This window comes from Natator depressus, chromosome 2 (assembly GCF_965152275.1).
Source record: "Natator depressus isolate rNatDep1 chromosome 2, rNatDep2.hap1, whole genome shotgun sequence".
Classification (NCBI taxonomy): Eukaryota; Metazoa; Chordata; order Testudines; family Cheloniidae; genus Natator; species Natator depressus.
Window position 1 is genome coordinate 223,891,353 of NC_134235.1, and position 21,016 is coordinate 223,912,368.

General features: G+C 41.9%; 1 protein-coding gene across 2 annotated transcripts in view; it reads right to left on the bottom strand.

Moving 5' to 3' along the window:
- The window catches only part of CUBN (cubilin), a 212,908-nt gene that overhangs the window by 126,527 nt on the left and 65,365 nt on the right, over positions 1-21,016 (bottom strand). For both annotated transcript variants that reach the window (XM_074946012.1, XM_074946011.1), the window contains exon 28: positions 6,289-6,448. In XM_074946012.1, coding sequence (XP_074802113.1) covers positions 6,289-6,448 — 160 coding nt within the window. The remainder of the gene's footprint in view (positions 1-6,288; positions 6,449-21,016) is intronic.

Here is a 21,016-nt window from a genome sequence, read left to right on the forward strand (position 1 = left end):
CCTGCCAGTAAACTTATTTTTTAGAATATTTGTGGAAAGTAACCACAAAAGGGGCTCGATATAGTTGCAGCAAATTCATAATAAAATGTGAATACATATTTAGGAATGTTTATTTGCAGTATTTGCCCAGCTCTAGGCTCTACAGCTGAGAGGAGAAAAAAAGTTACAGGCACATTTGATCAAGTTCAAAAGCAAATTTTGATTCAGCCATGTTCACAACACATTCCTATTTCACTTACTAGAACATAAGAGCATTTATCTGTACTAACCATTAAAATAATTTTTATCTTGACTATTTACTGAAAAAGAATTTTGAATTGTATGTTTGATCAGTTCACAATTTACACTGTGTTGATTGGCTACATAAATCACATAGCATTGTTCTGTTCCCTGATTGTAAACTACAAATATTATTTGTATTTATTTATATTGTAAATCCCACTGTACTAGGCCCCCGCTGTACTAAGTGCTATAATAATACATATGAAGACAGAGTCCCTGTCCCAGGGAGCCTTCAGTCAATTATAGGATTTGAAATTCAGGCAGTGTCAGCTAATTAGGCTTGTTACAGGAGACATAACATGCATTACATTTGGAATTCAAATGATCTACAGACCAGAATCATTGGAAAATTGGAATGAACTGGAATTATGAATAATTTTGGAAGAATTCCATGACCCATCTTTTGGAATCTAGTAATAACTTCAGTCAGAAATTAAGAAAGCCGGCTACAAATAATGGAATATCCTAGCCTCTTCCCCCTTCCTCCATGCAGAATTAGAAACTTATTTTTATTTAACCCAGAATGTAATTTCTCTCCTAAATAGAAGACGTATTGCCTGTTTTATTGAGACAATGGAAGAGAATAAGCTTTAAGTGGCGCTGCATCTATCTCTGCTAATCAAATATTTTCCAGTCTCTGGCTGGCGCAAAGCTTTCCCATTAAATCAGCACAAAACATTCAACAGTGCTTACATCTATCTACAAACATAGGATCGATTCTGCTTTAATTGAACTAAATGGGACTTTTGCCATTTACTGCATTAGAAGGAGGATCCAGTCTTTAGAGGGCAAACAAAAATTCAGAGACAGACCCTGTAATGTGTTAAGCACCCCAGGTCTTAATTTGTGCCAGGGCTTGCCAGGGCTAAGCCCTGGCACCTCTGGCCTTGTAGTGTCAGTTATGAAAGTAAAAAAAAAAAAAAAAAACTGTTTGAGCCCCAGCACCTCTTTTATTACCAATTAAACACTGGAGCATCCTGAACTCCTCCTGAAGTTCAAGTGAATTTGAGAGGATTCAGTACCTAGCAAAAATGCTTGAAACCTTTTCTACAGCACAGAACTATTTGGGCATGCAGTACTTGGGCAGCTGCACAAACAGGCAGCTGCACAATGGAAAAATGTCCAGAGGCTGAATTGTGTACACTATGTACTCAGTTTGGGCAAAGCGTCCCAGAGTCATTTTTGGAAATTTCTCCTATATATTTTAAAACCACGGAAAAAAAAGTGGGATTTCTTTTAGTAGCATAAAGGTCTCAGGGTTCCCTTGGAAAATACATACAACAGCTACCTACCCTGGATCTAGTTACTAGGAAACCAGACAACAAATAGAAAGTTCAAAAACCATATATTTGGTGGCCTTTCTTTCTTTTGGCTGAAATCTTAGTAATCACTGAAGATTGTACAACTGATGATTTATAAAGGTCTTTGCATATTACTGCACATGACTAGTTAGAAGACGGTATTCATTAACAGGAGAAGAATTTGTAGTTTCATAATCACACTTGAATTTGGAAGTAGTAATCTACGAAAATCTATCAGCAAGATTTTTCAGATGTATTCACTGGTAAATTTTAGCCAGACACTTAAAAACTTTCCCCACCACACTTAAAGTGTATTAGCAGTGTGCATGTAAAATCCGAGTTAAGGGCATGAATAGTATCAGAGTTTGTTGTATTCATAATGAAATCTTTCAGTTAGTTTCAACTGGTTCTAATTATAAGGAACATTGTACATGAAATTTGCTGTGAGATACAGATCCAAAACCAGTATTACACTAAGGATAATTTGGATTTGATCCTGAAACTTTTACTCACACAAGCGTATTTTAATCACAGAAGTTCCACTGAAGAAAACTGGACAACTCATGTGAGTAGGGGCCACTTTTATTTAGGTACCAAATGAGATTTTAGTTATCTAATGTTAAGTACTTATGTTAGAAAATGTTGGCCTTCGCTCGCATATATCACTTTATGCTGTATTTTCAAAGTGCTGTACGGACATTAATTCATTAATCTTCAGTAGCCTGCATGCAGTGAGTATGTAAGTATTATATACTCTTTACAAAGGAATCAAACCTACTTTTTCATAAGTGGCATCTAATTTTGTGGGCCCCCTTTTTGGGGTCCAAATCAAGACATGTAGGGCCTGATTTTAAGAATTGCTGAGCAACACTTATAGATCCAATTGACCATACAGCACCTCTGAAAATCAGGCCCAAAGTTTCTCAACTTTGGCCCCATATAAAGAAGGCACCAAAATTTAATGGGCACTTTTAAAATTTCAGCCCTCAGTGACTTGTCTGAGGCTACACAGCAAGTCAATGTGAGAGTTAGGACTAGAACTCAGAAATTCCTGGTTCTCGGCACCATGCTTGAGCCACTAGGCAGCACTCTCTCAAGCAACCTGTCAGTCTGCAAAGAGTTACAGGGACTAGCTACTGCAACCTCGTTCAGTGGCTGTTTCTGCTATGCTTCACCGCAAGGCTAACAGTCTTTCTTCTAACATAAACACTTAAAATATGTGGCAATTATTTAGGTTTTTTATCAGTTGTCTTCTGCTGGGTAAAAATATAGAAACAGTTAAAGAAAATGACATTATTCTAAGAGCCATGACTCAAACATGCCCCTCTATGCCCCAGCCAGCCATCAGGGCTTCCTTGTGAAATCCAGCAGAGGGAAGAGACTAGAGAGGCACAATCCTTTCTAACTCTATTACTCTGTTCTCAACAGTATGTGGTTCCTATATTTAAAGGAGAAAGGAATACACATGTCAGGCAGAATTGAAAGGCAGAACAGATGAAGTCTGGCTATGCTGTAAGGGCCAAATCAATTTCACTTGTCAGGTTCATTCAAAACCCTGCAGTCTAATTACTAATTCTTTTAAGAAAATGCAGTAATGCACATTGCAAAGCAGCTGACTGTCTTACGAATATTGCTTAATAACGTAGCTGGAGTGCATAGGGAACATGTGTCTTCTCACAAAGACAGTTGCCCTTGGTGTAATTTAGCACTGACAGACCTTTGGCCTCCCAACTCTTTTTTCTTTGCAGAGAAGTAATTCAATCAGCATGCCCTCCCCACAACACCCACGGAGTTACCGAGTGTTGTCTCTTTCTTCAAGAGCGCACTGCAGGAGCAAAAATGAACTTTGCATGTGTCGAGCTTCCTACAAAACAGCAGAATTGGAATCAACAGTTTGCAGCATCAAACATTCTCGCTGGGAATAAGCCCCTCTAAGATTCTAAGTGCTTGTTTACAGGAGTAAACTGTACCAATGTAACTAAATTTACATTACATCAATTAAATCCCTTGGGTGGACACTTATTTTAGTTTAAGATTGGTATATCAATTCTGCTGCAGTTGAATCCGTTGTACTAAAGCTTACTGCTTAAGCTAAATTGTTATAAGGCACTTTTAGAAATAATAATAATAATCCCCACGCAAGGGAGCTGCACTGATTTGACCAATGTAAAACAATGTAATTAAATTGGTACACATTTCTGGTATGGAGGAGGCGTTAAGACTGCTCAGTTTCCATTTGGCAATTTATATTCTGCTCTGAAGAGGAAAGACGCAAAAAATGAGTATAAATTTTTTGTGCCCCTCGGTTGTAGAAGTGTGCTCATTGAGTCAGTCAGTAATAGGGAAAATGTCTGGCTATTTGTGGTCATTGCACAGCTTCAAACAAAGATGCTGGGAAGGGAGGGTTGAGAGGAGTGTCAGTGTGAAGTTGTACAAACACATGGCTGCAAATCTAAGTACATCCCTCTCAGCAACATGGTACATGAGTCTCAGAGATATATAGCATGTATACACCATAGCCACCAGTTAAGATGTTTGGGGAACAGAACACAGGACTTTGCACTCCAAAACACAGGTCTCTACCACAAAAAGAGACACATAAGCCCAGTCTCTCTCCTACACTGAGATCTACTCAGCATAGTGGGGGCTTAGGTTACTGATACCTGACTCAAAATCCATGTCTGCTCCAGTTCCAGCCCTGGAATAGATTAGGCTATGCTCCTTCCCATCCCTGAAATACCCTTACACTGGGGTGGAGGGTAAGGGAGCAGTTGACACAGGAGCCATCTATATTGGCTACATGTTGGCTGAGAGCTCCCTGGTCCCTTTGCCACACCCAAAGGGGCTGGAACAGGGAGAGAAGCTAGCCCATAATCTCAGACCCTAAAGCAGGTTTGAGTCTATACAGCAGAGGGCAGTGGTACATGCACATGTTACTAACCACTGCTAATACATTTATATTACAATATATGATGGAGCGATGGCTAAATGGGGAACCTTTATTGTGTCTATATGATAACTGTGGCAAGCAAGAATAGGGGCCAGGGGTTACAAAAGACAGGAGAAAGGGGGTTGAAAATCAGTGCAAGAGGCATTTGCTCCAGTATCAGCAAGCTGGCATCAACTCCACATTGTGAACTCAAGCTCCAGATGTGAATTTCCCCAGGGTTCGAGGACATTCAGATTCAGTGTTCTGGTTCAGCTCCCTCTTACCCAGCTGCACTCATGCCAGGAAGTTCAGATCCAAACCTCCGCAAAGTTTGTGGGGCTTCAGGCCCAGGTCTAGTGCAAAGGAGTTGCTTGCTGACACAGAAATTAATGTACAATAGAGGAGGAATGTGGAGGGGGCGGGGGAGAGCTAGTTCTGCGTTTGGAGAGTTCAGGGATGCGGGAAGGGAGAAAGAGGGAACTATGCACCAGGCAGGTTTTTCAGAGTTTTAGCAAAGAAAGTTAAACAAAAACCATGGCTACTGTATGGGGGCTGATGTCATCTCTCTGCACACAAAAGGCTCCACTTTTTCTTCCTTTGTGTAGCTCCAGGATGACATCACCTCCCAATCATAAGAACATACCCTTGTGCTGTAGCAATTCCCCTGCTGTGTCCAGCCGAAGGTCTCACTCCTTTTGCATATGTCACCCTTTTCCCAAAAACATTCCTTGACCTCCTTTGAGTTCTTAACTCGACTGTCTAGTCAAAGAGAGCCCTCTGGGAGCCTACAAATGACAGCAGTCTGTGGCCGTGCTGGGGCCTCCGCAGCAGATTTCAGCTGCTTTACAATGCTGTCAAAGCTGAATAGTGTGAACTGATTAGGCAGACAGGGCAACTGTGGCTATTTAATTCTTTCCAAGGTCGGATCCTCTTTGATGGGATGTACAAAGGCATAAGATTCAATCTTGTTATAGTGAATATTGCTGTTAAATGGGCACAGCAATAAAGTTGCAGTTGTAGCCTCACTTCCTAAGAAAATGCAAACATAGCTTGCGTGAACATAGCGATTAACAGATTGGTTTATTAACGGGTATGCATGCCTGGCGAGTTAACGAAGCGTGTGGCAGCCTCTGCTGCCTGTGGGTACAGGGCAAAAGCACCCTGAGCACAGCCCAGCCAATGCCATTTCATAGCAAGAAAGGGGTTGGGGGAGGACTGAAGTGAATTTACTACTCATAGAAGGAACTAAATGTCAGCAAAGGAAACTAGAGAGCTGCTGGAATTGAACTCCCACGTGCATACACCCCAAACTTGGGCGTTTGAAATCCAGGCCAGATCCAGACCTAAAAGTTGTAGCGCTGGGTTCATCTCTAATGAAACATTAAGACCTCCCTTCACAGAAGATTTTCAGCACAGGGGAAGCCACACATACTTTCCCACACTGCCCTGCAAATGCAGCTCACCTTTGTTCCAAAGGAATTATCTCTAGCTCACAGAGGCCAGTTCACTTACCGTGTACACTCAATCCATGGCCCCTATAATTAATTAGTTTGCCAGTAAGGCAGATCCTTTCATATGTGTGTGCTTCTGCGTGTGCATGAAAACGTTAAGTATTAAATCCATTATAAAGTTGGAGGGAAAAGTGCTGTTTTCATACCTATATCTGGTTTATTTCTAGTAATGTGCAATTAGCTGAAGTAACCTTGGAGCATATTATACTGTAGAGAAGAAGGAATTATCCATTATAAAGTGACAGAGAAATTTTGGGTAGCTTACCATTTACATGCCACAGCATCTGGAACCCCTGTTTCGAGCCTATTCCATCAGAGTAAAACACCACATGAAGGCTGGTGCCTGAGGTATTCCCTGCAATGGGAACAGTACTTCCACAGAAAGTGTTTATCAGGTTGGATTGGGCATTGGGTCCATCATAGAGCTGAAATGAAACAAGAAGAATCCCAGTGTAGTAAAAGCACTTCCTGATTCCGAGGAATTATAAAAGACTTCTAAAGAAAGAACAATGAGACACAGTGTACATGCTACTCTACGCTATCACAATGTCCTAGGAGGAGCACAGCTAGAGTCGGATGAAATGCTAACCCGTATTTAGCTCTGCTAAACTCAAATGGTTGTCATGTACTGTAGGAACCTTTTCCCTTTTCAATGTGTGTGGGGGAATGCCTCTTTATATTCTTCACCTCCAACAATTCCTCCCCCTCCTCCCCCACAGGAAATTCACCAACACACATTTTTAAATCATTCCCTCTCCAAACTCTCCCCCCCCCCAAAAAAAGAAATACTCCTAGGTTGAGATTTTTAAAATTGGGAGCCTAAAATTAGGCTTCTAAATCCATATTTAAACAAACACCTAAATAAGTGACTCTATTGAGAGCTACTGGGTGCTCAGCACTTTTGAAAACTCAGCCATTTATTTAGGTCCCTCAGTTTGTGACAACATAGATTGCCAATTATTGTCATGTTATGTTTGTTTGTTTCTCAGGCCTACAGTTGTTAGTATCACTCTCAAAGTTTGGAGCAACAACCTTGTACTTTATCACTTTGCCCTGGTTTAGTAATCATCTGATTTTCTGATTCATAGGACATATCTTTTCAAGACAGTCCAGTAAATAGTTGGCACAGAAACCTTATTTGGACATCCTCATCACTGAGTCTCTGGCATGTTCCTTTTTAGAATTTCAGCATAAACCTCTCTCTGTTTTGAGCTGACTACTGTAATATTCTCTCTCCGCAGGCTGCAAAGACCCAAAGAGACGATCTCTAGGGAGCCAGCCAAAATTGATCTTTGTTCTAATTTCAGAAGCTCTTCTCTGAACACCCGAAAGTCCATTGGGTGGAGCTGTGCTACACTGTACACTCACATGGTAAAATGAAAGGCGCTAATAAACCGTGCTGGTTGTAAGCTTTTGCAGAGTCACATATGATAAAATATTTCAATTAAGTCCTCTGCTCATGCTGTGCAAAGACTAGGCTTTTCAGAATACCCTGTAGTGATTTAACACATTTACAGGCTTGAGGGCAAGAAGTCCACTCAGATACACTCTCAAACCCTTAAGGCATGAATCAAGAGCAGCTGTCTTCTCTAAAAGATATGCTGTAGTTCAATCAGAAGCTATGGGCCTGTTGCAAGAACTGCTGTGTGTAATTCTATGGCCTGTATAACACAAGACATCACACTAGATGATCACAGTGATCACTCCTGGCCTTAAAGTCCATGAACCTATGAATCCCCAAAACATTACAAGTGAATTACAACAGGAGGCCCAACAGTCCTGATTGTCCTTTTCTCCAAAACTTCCAAGGTGAGGACAGACAAGGCTGAGAACTTCTTACTTCCAAACAGAAAAACCTCTCCTAGTTCTTGCAAAAAACTTTGTCTATTTGTGTTTGGTGCCAGGGCACAGTAGTTTGGTTAACGTCATCCTCCTTGGATGTTGACAAGTTTAACATCTGTCGATATTTTCTGCAACAACTGTGTAACTGACCTACAGGTAGATGAAATGAAGATGAGATGCACTGTGCACCAAATCACCTTCAACACATTCCTTGTCTCTAGTTCAGCAAAGTCAAATGAAGTCCGATACAATTAGATTTCACATATGAATTAGACTGGCTGTTTTTTTTTTTAGAAAAACATTACTTCCTAGAACAACCTCTTAGAATACACATCATCCCACCCAGATTCCTGGGTCTGAAAACTCTGAACAGAAAAATCTGAATAGGGAAATGTGGATCAGTGCAGAAACTTAAGTATTCTGTACCTTTAAATGGACAGCAAAAATGCACTAAAAATGCATATTAAATGATTAAACACTAGGCACAATGTTTAAAAATAAAAGCCTATAAAAGTTATTGACTGAATCATTCAGTAGGAACACTCAAATTGAAATGAAAAACAAGTCTCATGGATCTTTTCTAAGTTTGATTTCATCAAGCGGGTGTTAGTTTTACCCAAACAGACAGCTAACAGCACATACCTATGTAATTCCCCTGAAAACAAACAGTCAGTTTTTCAGTACACAAATAACAGTTACTATGGAAACCACTTCATCAGTGCTGTCTCTTGATCTTGTTTTCAGAGCAGAATATTATTCACAGGAAATTCAAATGACCAGCCAGCTGTAACTCATTGAGAGTGAGGCAGGCATACTACAGCTAGAATTACAGACTTTTTTTTTAGGCTCTCTTACCCTTATAATGAAGGGAACAGCTGTGTATTTTTCAAGAAGCATTTTGAACATCTAAGAGCAAATTTTGCCCTTTGATATACACAAGCAATTGCCACTAAAGTTGTGTGCAAATACCGCAGGCCACGATTTGTCTCTTTGTGTCTTAACTCTGCTTTTTGTTTACGGAGCCTCTGTTTTATCATGTGAACTACTCTTTGAACTGTTGAAAGAGGAGAGACAATTCTTGCCTAAGCCATATCAGGCAGGGTATTTCCATTGTCTGGACAGGACAACTGAAGTTTGGGGTAACTTGTTAGAGACTCCTCCATCATAATGGCACGAGGAACTGATGACTGGACTCCTTCCCAAGTATTCATCCAAGAACATGCATACTCCCTTTCTGAGAAGATATTTGTTTTCTGTTTTATTTGCTCAGAATTTTTTAGTGCTCATCCCAAATTCTGGGTGCTTCAGAACAATTAAAGCAGATAATACAACATGCAAAAAATGGGACCATCTAATGACACTGAGTTCTAATAACCAAAAAGCCAGTCCCCTAATAACAATAATTTACTAAAAGATCCTCCATGTTCCAGCTCATCACCATGTCTCCCACCCTAGTGCCCCAGGGGAAAAAGATGGTGAGGTTTGCAGAGTGCCCAGACAGTTAACAGATCTAGGCTCTAGAGAATTGATCGGGGAACAAGTTCCAAAACCAAGGCCCCTCATGGAAAATGCCTTTTTAGCATCCCTAGAAGTGGATGTATATGCCCCACTGTTAACTCTCTAAGAAAGGAACCAGGCAGAGGGCCTGTGCTGCTCTGAAGAAGTTGCTAAACCTGCCAGCTGGAAAGAGACTCAATGTGGCATGGATATAAAGGGGAAGGTGTAATATGCTGGAGACAGACTCCTGAGAGAAGGTCAAAGTGCTCTTTCTCTCCTCATAGCCTGGGGAAGACACTGGCCCAGGGTATTCCTTGACCAAATCCATTCCAGGAAGATGTGACAGCGTGGTCCAGTGAATAAGGCACTGAATGAGGACACAGGAGTTTTATTCGAGCTCTGCCACTGACCTGCTAGGTGACCTTGAGCAAGTCTTTATGCCTGTTTCTTGTCTATTTAGATTGTAAGCTCTTTCGGGAAGGAACTATCTTGGCCTATGCGTCTGTACAATACCTAGTACAATGGGGCCTTGAACTTGCTCGGGACCGCTAGATGCTACAACTTGCTACTACTAATATAAATAATAAGCAAGGAGAAGCTGGTAAACTGACTGCCTTGTTTATGCAGAAGAGCAAGATGATTCCCCAGAAGCTTTACATTAATGACTGTGTTTTTTTCCTCTTTTCCTTCTTCCCCAGCTTTAGGGAACCATGGCTGAAGCAAACCTTCCTTGGTTTGACACTTGTTCTTTTGTTTGATCAGGCTGAGAAAGATCTCAGTCCCGACTCTCCATAGATTGGCCACAGCAGAGAAATGTTCCATCTGGAGAGGCCCATGCCTTAAAAGGGCAGGAAACTTATTTTGTTTCTCTTTATTTTCCTTGTTTTTCTTTTTTGCCAGTACCCCAGGCTATGGTTTCATGTAACATGCATCTTCTGTATCAGGAGGGCTCCCTCTGAAGTTACCTCAACTGCCTGTAACTGTGCAGAGCAGAAGCAATCTCTCAGGGACCAAGATCAAAAAAACATTTAAGGCTTTGCCAGTCAAAAGCAACCACTTGAATTCCACCTGGAAGGTTATTAGCACCCAATGCGGACTCTGACTGGAATGCTGGTTCAGCCTGCTTCCTGTGTGAACCTCTAATGCTATGGCCACCAATATTAGCTGTTCACTTTTTACACTTTTCATCTTCGCAGCACCTCACAAGAATTAATGAATTCCCATAATGCACCTGTGAAATAGGGGAAGTAGTAGTACCCCTCTTTCAGGTAGGGTGAAACACAAGGAGAGAAGTTAAGTGACATGGCTAAGGTCTCAAAAGGGAGTCAGGACTGACAGAATTTGGGAGTCTCTTGCTGTCACATCTGCAGTCAAAGATTTGTTAAACAGAAGAAGCAGTCTGATAGGTAACACCTTGTATGGGCGTTCTGGGATCTTGTCATGGAAACCCTTTAGGATCCATTAGAAGGTGGATTACTCGATCCAATGAAGGGGAAAAACAAACACTCCATAAATACAATTTTGATTGTTGATATGAATTTAGTTGAACCCTCAGAGAATCTTTAGAGCCTTCTCAGAGATCTTCCACAACAGCCTGGAGCTGAACTGACAAAATGAGATGCTTCATGGCAGAACAGTAAAGACTTGTTGTGTTCCACCCATCTTCTGAGGGCTCCAGAGCAACCCTAAAGCAATAGATGTAGCATGCAGAGCCGTGATGCTCCCAGAAGTGATATTTTCCATGGTGATATTTTCGTTTGACAAAGATAAGTATCAGGAGCAATGATTAAAGGCTATGTGGCCACCCTTCCAACTTGGATAGTTCTCTGAAAAGAAAAAACGGATAGCCCCACAAACAAAGCCCATTAGCAGAAAACAAAAGGTAAGCCAAAGAAGACAAAATAAACAACTGAACAGTAAAGAACTCCTAAGAGGACACAAGAAATGTAAAATCGCCCTTTAAAAACTTTTTACTGATACGATCAGGAATTAACAGGGAAAATACATTTCCAAGAGACAAATTTTCTTACAGAAGAAATAGCTCATAAGGTGCAGGTTCAGAAACCCTCACATCTGTCAGACAAAAAAAAGGAAACTTAACTAATGGTTCAGGTGTGGGTCACCACAATAGCTCACTGCTATACAGACATTCACCATCTAGTGCTGGGGCAGTTGAAGGGTTTCAGTGATTTAACCTGTGTGGACCACTCTGATCTCTGCCACGTAATTAAGCACAAAATTAAGACTAAAGGTGTGTGTGCATGGTGGGAAGGGATTACAATTACCTGTAGAGAAAAATCTCTGAGAGCTATTAATTCTACTTAGCTGTAGACTGCAGATTTTGCCTGCATTTACCAACTGCTGCAGCTAGAAATATTTTTGTTTTAAATCTAGGGTTTCTGTTATTTATCTTACAATTTCTTGGAAAGTATTTTAATGTGATTTATTTAATGGTTTGACACCAGAGATGAAACCACCCCAAAACCTTTGCTCTAAACACCACCAGATTTTCAAGATGAGGAGAAGGGATTTCAGAAGCTGAATTTTGCAACTGAACAAAACCCCCAGCTCTGAACACAACCAGAGTTTGAGGATTTGAAATCTGATTTAAAATTTAGTAGCTTAAGCCCAAATATCAAACGTACCTACATTACTTAGCATCTCCCACTTACCTCTTTGCAGCCATCTTCTCCTATTCCCCTCTGCTTCCTCTTCCCTCCATCCAGGATGTTAAGTTAGTCCCCCTCCCCACTTCATCTCCATCTTCACCCTTTCTTCCATGCTAAATGCTCCTGTTCCTGGATTCTCTTACCTGCACCTCCACACTCTCCTCCTTCCAACTTCTCCTCAAAGCTCTTTTCTTATGGGATTTATAAAACCCCATAGTATCTGTGCATGTTCATGGATTCTTCCATGCAGAGAGGTATTATCAGCTGGGGAGTGACTGGCAGTCTCCATTCACTTTGTGCTACTTGAGCACCAAAAAGAGAGCAGAGCAGTCCAGAGAATATGGTCCAAAATGGGGACAGGATTTGGGTATATGGCTCACCAATCTTTCTGTGTGCTTTGCATGCCACAACTGTGGGCAGCCTTCCTCTATGTCTCTGCACCTTCATTGCATCTGTTTCATTAGTTAGCCATGTTCTTCTGTAGTACAGAACAATGTGAACTCATGCAACACAAGACATGTGCAAAGATAATCTCTTTGGGATTTACATAACCTACGGAATGTGCAAAAGTCTAGTTTTTAATAATAGAAGCGGTATCTGATAAAGGGAGTCTATGTTTTGTCTCGTTATCTGAGCCTGCAATACTTAACCTTGTTAAAAGTGTCAAGTTGTGTTAAATTCCACGTTTTACTGTAGTAAGAATTAAAAAAAAAAAAAAGAAGGAAAAGGAGGAAGAAGAGGAAAAGAAGAAAGAGGAGGAGAAGGAATTTTCATTTCTTATCGTGCCAGCATTATCACCATTTCAAAGCAAATAAGGGGGAAAAACTGTCTACCCAAGAGTTCGGTGAAACCTCATTTCTTCGGTATTCCTCCAGCTTTACACTTGATGCGAGAAATTAACTGGTTCCCTTTGCAAGGCTGTATTCTTTACAGTACATTAAAAAAGTATAAAGAAATGTAAGCTGTATCTATGAATGAACTAATGGAGAAGCTGTTTAACAAAACACTGTGTATGAAGAGAGCATACCTACACAAGAGTATGCCAAGCCTGCAGTTCCAAGCTAGAAAGGGAAATGTTTGCATTGTTAGATCATCTGTTTTCCTGGTACAAGGCACTAGGGATTTCAGAGTGACCTGCTTCCCCTCTCTGGCAAAATGAAGAGCACCTTAGGCTGTTAGGGCTTTTACAGTCACACAGCAAATTCCTGAGAAGATGGGGTTTAGGTGAAGAAACCTCCCTTGTCTTTCTTCTTGAAAAGTCTGCTTGAAGAGGAAAAGAAACGGAGTGCTTGTGATGAAGCAGAAAAACCGCCCACCAGCATGGAAAGGGTTAAAAAGAGCCTTTGGGCCCAGCCAGCCCTGCTCCATTATAGCTGCAGCCAACGCCAGGCCTGGAGGGGAGAAAAAAGGAAAGAACTTGGCTCAGTTCGGGACTGACTGGTGAAGGGGCAGGAGCTAACTGCTTCCCTACCTGAGGGGAAGGATCATTAGCCTGCCAGCCAAGGCAATCACCAGGGAACAAGTACCGTCCCTCTGGCTAGAGACTGAGAATAAGACCTAGGAGCACCCAGCCTGAGACAGAACTGGGTGACCAAAGCATGGAGACATTGTGGGATTCTGACCCCACCAAACGTACGGCTGCCCTGCCTGGAGAAACCTCGGGCTGCAACTGAACGCTACCCAGGATCCACAAGGGGACTCTACTAGAGACAAGCTGCCACTACAACTTGGACTATAGGGGCCATGCCCCAAACTGATGGGACAGCAGTAGGAAGTAGCCCAGGACAGTGGATGTAGGCTCTCTACTGGGGCTCCCCTACTCAGGGTCTGTGATAAATGAGAGGGGGGATAGCTCCCTTTTGTGGACAACCAGCCAGCCAGTTGGCTATGGAATCCCTCTTGATGGTGGTTCTCTTTGTGCTTTACCTGTAAAGGGTTAATAAGTCCACAGGTAAAAGGAAAGGAGTGGACACCTGACCAAAAGAGCCAATGGGAGGGCTAGAACTTTTTTAAATTGAGAAAAAACTTCTCCTCTTTCCCGGAGAACACACAGACAAAGGGAACAGGGAGCAGTTATGCTGTGAGAAGCTTAAGCCAGATATGAAAAACTATCAGATCATACCTAGAGATTGCTTATCTGAACCCCCCAGATATGTACATAAATTAGGAAATGTCTAGAAAGACACAATCAGGTTTATTTCTGTTTATTTCTTATTGGCTTGTGGACTCCTCTGTGCTAAATGATTTTCGTTTTGCTTGTAACCTTTAAGCTGGACCTCAAGAAGGTTATTCTTGATGTTTAAATTTTATAAGTGGGTTTTTTAAATCTAGCAAAAGCCTAAGTTCCAGATATATTTTCTTTCTTTTTGTTTTTAACAAAATTTACCTTTTTTAAGAACAGGATTGGATTTTTGGTGCCCTAAGATGTTTGTGCATATGTTGTTAAATTAGCTGGTGGCAACAGCTGATTTCCTGTGTTTTCTTTCTCAGCTCTTCCCTGGAGGGGGTGTGTGAAAGGGCTTGAGGGTACCCCACAGTAAGGAATTCCCATGTGCGCCTTTCTGGTTTCAAAGGGCTTTTTGCATTTGGGTGGTAGCAGCTTCTACCCATCCAAGGTCAGAGAGAAACTGTAACCTTGGGAGTTTAATACAAGCCTGGAGTGGCCAGTATTAATTTTTAGAATCCTTGAGGGCCCCCACCTTCTGCACTCCAAGTGCCAGAGTGGGGAATCAGCCTTGACAGGGTCCTAGGTTGGGACTTGGTGGAGTGGAAGGGCCCAGGTCCCTCTACCTCTCTCCCCCAGCCTTAAACACTGAGGCAGCTTGACCAAGCAAGGAGGGCGAAAATCAAACGCTCCAACCACTTGGCCACCCAGCCCTCCAAGCCCCCTGTTACAGTGCTCTTGTGAAGAGAACAAAATTTATGAGCCTAAGGCGGAACTTCTTGCCTTTTGCAGTACTTTGGGAATCAGAAAGACAAAGGAGTTCTATCTCACTTTGAAGTAGTAAAGCGTTGATGGACAAGGAAGCAGGATCCCTTGTGGACCTGTGAGAATTATATCCCTGAAATTATCCTCTGGCAAGAAAATCATACTCTGGAAGAATCCAGGGCAGACCTTGTGAAACCCACTATGAAGACGTGGGAATCCTCTTGTGGATGATGCAACCAAATGAATGAAAGAGGGAAAAGCCCTGACTGAAAAAGCCCAAATTAACTGTGTAGAGTTTGGAGCCAGTTGTCCTAGTACAGACAATGACAGACTACAGATTAACTTGACTGCAAGATGAGTTAATTCCTAATACTCTCTGAGTGAGGTTAGACTCTGAACTGAAAAGAGCCCTGTGGTATCAAAATATTTCTGGCAGGATGGATCACTTTAGGATATCCCTAAAGACGGAGCACCAAATCAGTTTTGATGAAGGTAGACGGAAAATTTTGCCTCAGGAACAAGTTAACTTACTGAGGTGTCCAGTAAGACAAAATCCTCCAGCAATGGGAACAGAATCCTAAAGCCATCTGAGAGGGAGGTTGGATCCTATGAATCCTACTCAAAGGAATGACAGAACTTACAGAAGTGGGCTGTGAGGAGGGACGTTGCCATTTTAGATTCCTTCCTCTGACAACGGAATTTTAGCTGACCCACTTGAAACTTTAAAAACATCATCTGGGCTTTCTAATGCCACTGAGTCCCTCCATTCAATGGTGGTAAAACCACAAAAAGAACGAGACAAGCTCCATCATTGCTTGGAAGGTCTCACTTGTGTATCAAAGCAGGCCAGGCTCTCCATTGCCATTTCCCAAGTGAATTTGGGAGGACAGAGGCAAGACATTAGAGGAGAGAAGAATTATAAACAAAGATGGATCAGTGCTGAATTTCCTCTCACTGCCAGGAGGCTTACACATTATCATGCATTAGACATGCTGACACTTCACAGTTGCCCCATTGTATTTAGTTGCTTTCCTGGAGGCAGAGGAAAAGTCACATTACTCTGAGCTGGCAGGGTGCAGCAGCTGAAGAAAATGTGCAACTAAAAATAAAGTATTACTCATTCATGCTGGGCTTTGCATGTCTTCAAGTAAACCGCCATTTGGTCGCATCCTGAATCACTCAGTGTCACTCACCATCTGAGGTTTATTTCAATTAGAGATCATGTAGCCCCATAACCATTAACAAATTTATCACAGTACTGAGTTTTCTCCTCACTAGTGTGGTTTCCATTCTGCTTTCCAACAGTGGTTCTAAATATATCCAATCATCTGAGGAGCTGAAGATTAAGGCTATTTGGAAAAACTTTTTGAGCACAAATCTCCTTTTGGATCGTCAAAGCAGATCTTAACTGATATTCTGCTCTCTCTAATTGTTCAGCTCTGCCACTGAAAACCTGTTCATGCAGTGAAAGCAGGATACCACTGGTAAGAACTGCCATGGAGAGCTGAGAGGAGAATTTGCATTTATCCTTAGAATGCCATACGGAGGAACTTCTACTGATGAATTGTAAATCCCTGTAGGTATATTATGTGTAGATAGGTTTGATTACTGCCAGCTTGTGTGCTAACGGGTTTCCAGATGCCGCTGCAGTCCAGCCAGAAGGCTATAATTTAATGCCTGACTAAAGAACCCGGATGAATATATTCCATCTATCATCTGCTTCCACAGGGTGATGTGCTGCTGGTGATACTTTGCAATCTATGTGTGACCACAAACTGAGCCACCTTCTGGGTTTGGAGAATTCCTGCTGGACTTTTAAAAAGACATATATATCACATGATAACTCATATGTCTTGGGCAACTCCCCTCAGCTCCAATATGGTGTTAGCTTATTTACTGGTTCAAATTAGGGAAGCAAGTAAAACGAGGGCCAGGGGAAAAAAAGTGTTACCTCTTTTCTTCTGTGTGTACCTTCATTAGAAAAAGAGGATTACCAGTTTAGTTCAGGCAACCATTATCTAATGCATTATTCCCACATGGAGAGAGAGGATATTATGGTGTATTCCTGGAATGTTGCTGTGGTAAAAACATATCCTGTTACCAAAAAAGGAAATGAAAGAGTACTCAAGAACAGCTTTCCTGTGAATGAATGTACTCATTTGTTGGAGCCTACATATTCAGGTCCAATAACTGGTTGTGAGCAAGGTATCTCTACAGGGTTTGTTGATGTGGGGAAGAATTCTGCGCACACACACCCCCACCTGGTTCTGGAGCAGCAGGAGGACTACTCTGTGCTTGCTACTGCAGACTCATGTCTTCATGGCATGGGGGGGGCATGCCAACTGTCAGCTAGAGGTGGCTCGCCTCCAGGCCCACCCCTTCCGCCCAAGGCCCCGCCCCTTCCATGCCTCCCCACCCCTGCCAGAGCCCAGAGCCCCACCCCCTGCGGCCCCCCCAGGCTAGTGCCACCAGCACTGGAGCACCAGGAGGGTGTCCGGCTTGGCCCCAGCCCGAGCTGTGGCCACAGCACAGGGGAAGCCACAGAGCAGGAGGCGGGCAGTCTAAGGGTAGTGTGAGAGCAGAGCCACACCTGGCTGTTTGGGGAGGCACAGCCTCTCCCAGCCTATGATACCTGCCGCCCATGCTCCATGGAACATACGCATCATCACTACACATGCAGGTTAGCCAATGGATATGCAGAGACATAGATCTACTATCCTTTCCCACCGTGCTATTGTAGACATCAACTAGTGCTCTACAGTGCACAGAGACTTGCCCTCATATATGAAAGGCCTGAATCCTGTCCCTTGCACATCATAACTACACTGGTTCTGGTGCTCATCAAGCATTTTTGTGCCTTTGGGAAGAGGTGGGCAGGCTTTTCCCCCAGGATCATTACAAACATATGCTAAACATGTTGGACTTTAAAGTGAGGGGTAAGTGCTGTGAGTACAAGAAAATAGAGGTAGTTTGCCACTGAAGGACAGGAAGACTAAAGGTTTTCAAATCATATTTTTCTCGGATAAAAAGGAAGTGAATTTCATATTCCTATTGCTAGACTCAAATCTCTAATGCAGTAACATTAAATTCTCTTTATTTATAAAAGAGTTTTGCCACTTTTGAGCCTATGATCTGTCACACTAAATAAAGTGTAAGTCAATAAGTAAAGATAGAAGAGTAAACTATTTCTTTCCTAGGTTAATGTCCCTAACCTCACTGGTGAAGTCTTCTGGCTATTTTTCCCCCTGAAAAGATTAATGCTAGGTTTCGAATCCAAGTCACAGCAGGAAATATAACTACAATCTAATTCAACTAATATTAGTGTCACATCAGAAAAAAAAAAAGCGGGTCTGCGACAAGGTACGTGCTTATAGGTGCTGGAACTAGGGGTGCTGGGGATGCTGCCCGCACCCCCTGGCTTGAAGTGGTTTCCAACATATACAGGGTGTATAGTTTGGTTCAATGGCTCTCAGCACCCCCATTGCACAGATTGTTCCAGCACCCCTGTATGTGCTGTATACACACTGTCACCACTTTGGTACATGTAGCTGCTCTGATATTCTCAACAACTAAGCTGTAAACCCTCTGCAAAATGTCAGGCAACCTCGGAGAGTTACTAGGAGAGAGCCAGCTTCCACTGCCAGACCATGAAACAGAACATGCTGCTCATTTGTTCAGGAAGTGCTCACCCAATATTAATGTTAGAAAATGCCTGGATAAAGTCCATCAGTCCAATTCTCTTCTGCTTTGGCCCTGTGTACGCACTTACACTGTGCAGAGTATGTCCAGTGCTTAATTTGTGGCAGGGCTGAGCCCCAGGACCTCTAGGCTTGACATTTCATAGCCCCAGCACCTCTAGGCATCAGTTATGCAGGTAAAAAAATTGTGAGAGCCCCAGCACCTCTTTCATTACAAATTAAGCTCTGAGTAGGTCTAAAATGCCACCAAATCAGAAATGCCTGGCATTTTACCCCCACTTAGTACAGATGTGAATGCCTATGCAAGGTGCAAAGTTGTGGAGAATCAGGCCCCATGTAATCCAAACTCTGAGTCATGCTCCTTCACAGAGCTCTGTTGGGGATGAGGTGGTTTGGCTCGACCCCAACGTTGGCCAGTGCCTTCAAGGCACAACCTGACTCAAAAAACATTAGCATCCAGTGATCAAAGGAGAGAAAGAAAAGGGAAAAAGCAACGCACTAATGATTTCTCATTATCTCCATGTGATTTCATTTCAGTTTGGCTCAGTCATTCATTTAATTTGCACTGGTTGATCCCTGATCACCTGGGCACTGTGTTAGTGCATTCCCAGCTATACACTTAGCGTTTTGTTTTTTTCACCTAGTTGATGACAGTACTGTAAGGAACCTACAGCCACCAGAAAGCTAGTGCAAGAGTTTTCTCTTTCTTTCTTTCTTAGCAGGCCAAGGAGCAACTAGTGAAGCTGAAAGTCCTTATTATATCTAGTTACCAAACAAAATACAGTTCCCATCCCAAATCTTTGAATCATGATTCAAATATTTTAGCCACATTCAAATGTGGAATTGAAAAACAGGCTCTTTTATAGTTTGGGATCTGACCTGGGTCCAAAAGTACAAAGGTGTGGTAGGATTCAGAGATCTGTATCTATAGACATCCCCCACTTCCCCAATACCTCCCACATCTCCTCACACACATATACTCTTCCTCCCCAGAATTCAAAGGTCTGGTTTTGGCCCATTTATATATATTATGAATAAATTCCTAATCTAAAACACATATTGTAAGTCACTCTTTCCTTACACTGACTCTTTAGTGACTCTATTCTTTTATTTCCTTCTGCAGGTTTCTGGAGTGCATTCTCTATACAGCTGAGCAAGGTTTCTGCCAGAGTACACCTATATATGTTAACACAAAGCCTATTTCAAATAATAAATAATAAATAATAATCATAATGAAATATCTCTGCTTCTTCAATCATCTGGAATATACACCTGCTTTTTAACCAGTGTTATTTCTGGTTGGTCCCTCTGGAGCTTTCCTTTTTAGATGTAATAATAATGTTAGCATTTTGCAAAACTGCAACATCTGTTCCACCCTAATAATTATGTGGCTTTATTCTGATTAAATTCTTTCTCCCCTGACAAACAGAAGTCAGATTCAGCATGGATTTCAGCACAGGAATACCATATATACACAATCTGCTTAAAAAATCAGTGACACGCACATTCCAAAGCATTCTCCCCTTTCCCCTGTATCTCATAGACTCTGTAATAATGTCAAAATATTCCCCTTTTCACAATTCAAAGGGTGACACAAACATTACTTGATTTCCTAACTCATTCATCCTTGTTCTCATTTTACATATTAGCACATATTTGTATGCCAGCAGAATGAAGACAATCTTTTCCATATCCAGGAATCGTAATTTTAAATGACATTTAAAGACACACATATCTGTATTATGACAAAAAATAATTCTTTTGATTTCTCTCAAAATGATCCTTTCCTCTAACATGTCTAACTGAACTTTGAATTTTTATGTTTCTGGTTTTTGCCTCGGCAACTTGGCCACCTCTTTTGTAAATTAAAGACTCTTTAACACAGTTCTATGACTATTTTCTCCTGTATTTTACCCTTTTTAGTAAATTCATTCCATTTTTCTTTCATCAGAAACAAACTAGAAATTATTAAAACAAAGGATACAGTTCCCTACATCCACACCACCCCCTCTTCCTCCCACCAACGTGTTCTATTTCTATTTCTTAAAATGCCCATCAAGCCCTCTCAAGTCTGGCACTATCTAGCCCTGGCTCCTGGAATACCGTCTTCTAGCAGCCACATTTCTCCCTGAGGGCTTTCTACTGTGCTCATGGCCCCTGCCCTTCACTGATCAATGGCTTCAACATCTTGGGATTTGGCAGTGTGATTTCTCAGCTTGGCTCTCATGTTTCCTCTTTGACTTGGCCACAAAACTTTTCAGGTCTTAACTGACTCCTGATAGTTCTCAGTATCTTTTCTGGTCAGCAACACTTCCTTGCTTACCTTCTTTCCACTCCTGTCTCCTGCAGGAAGATGTT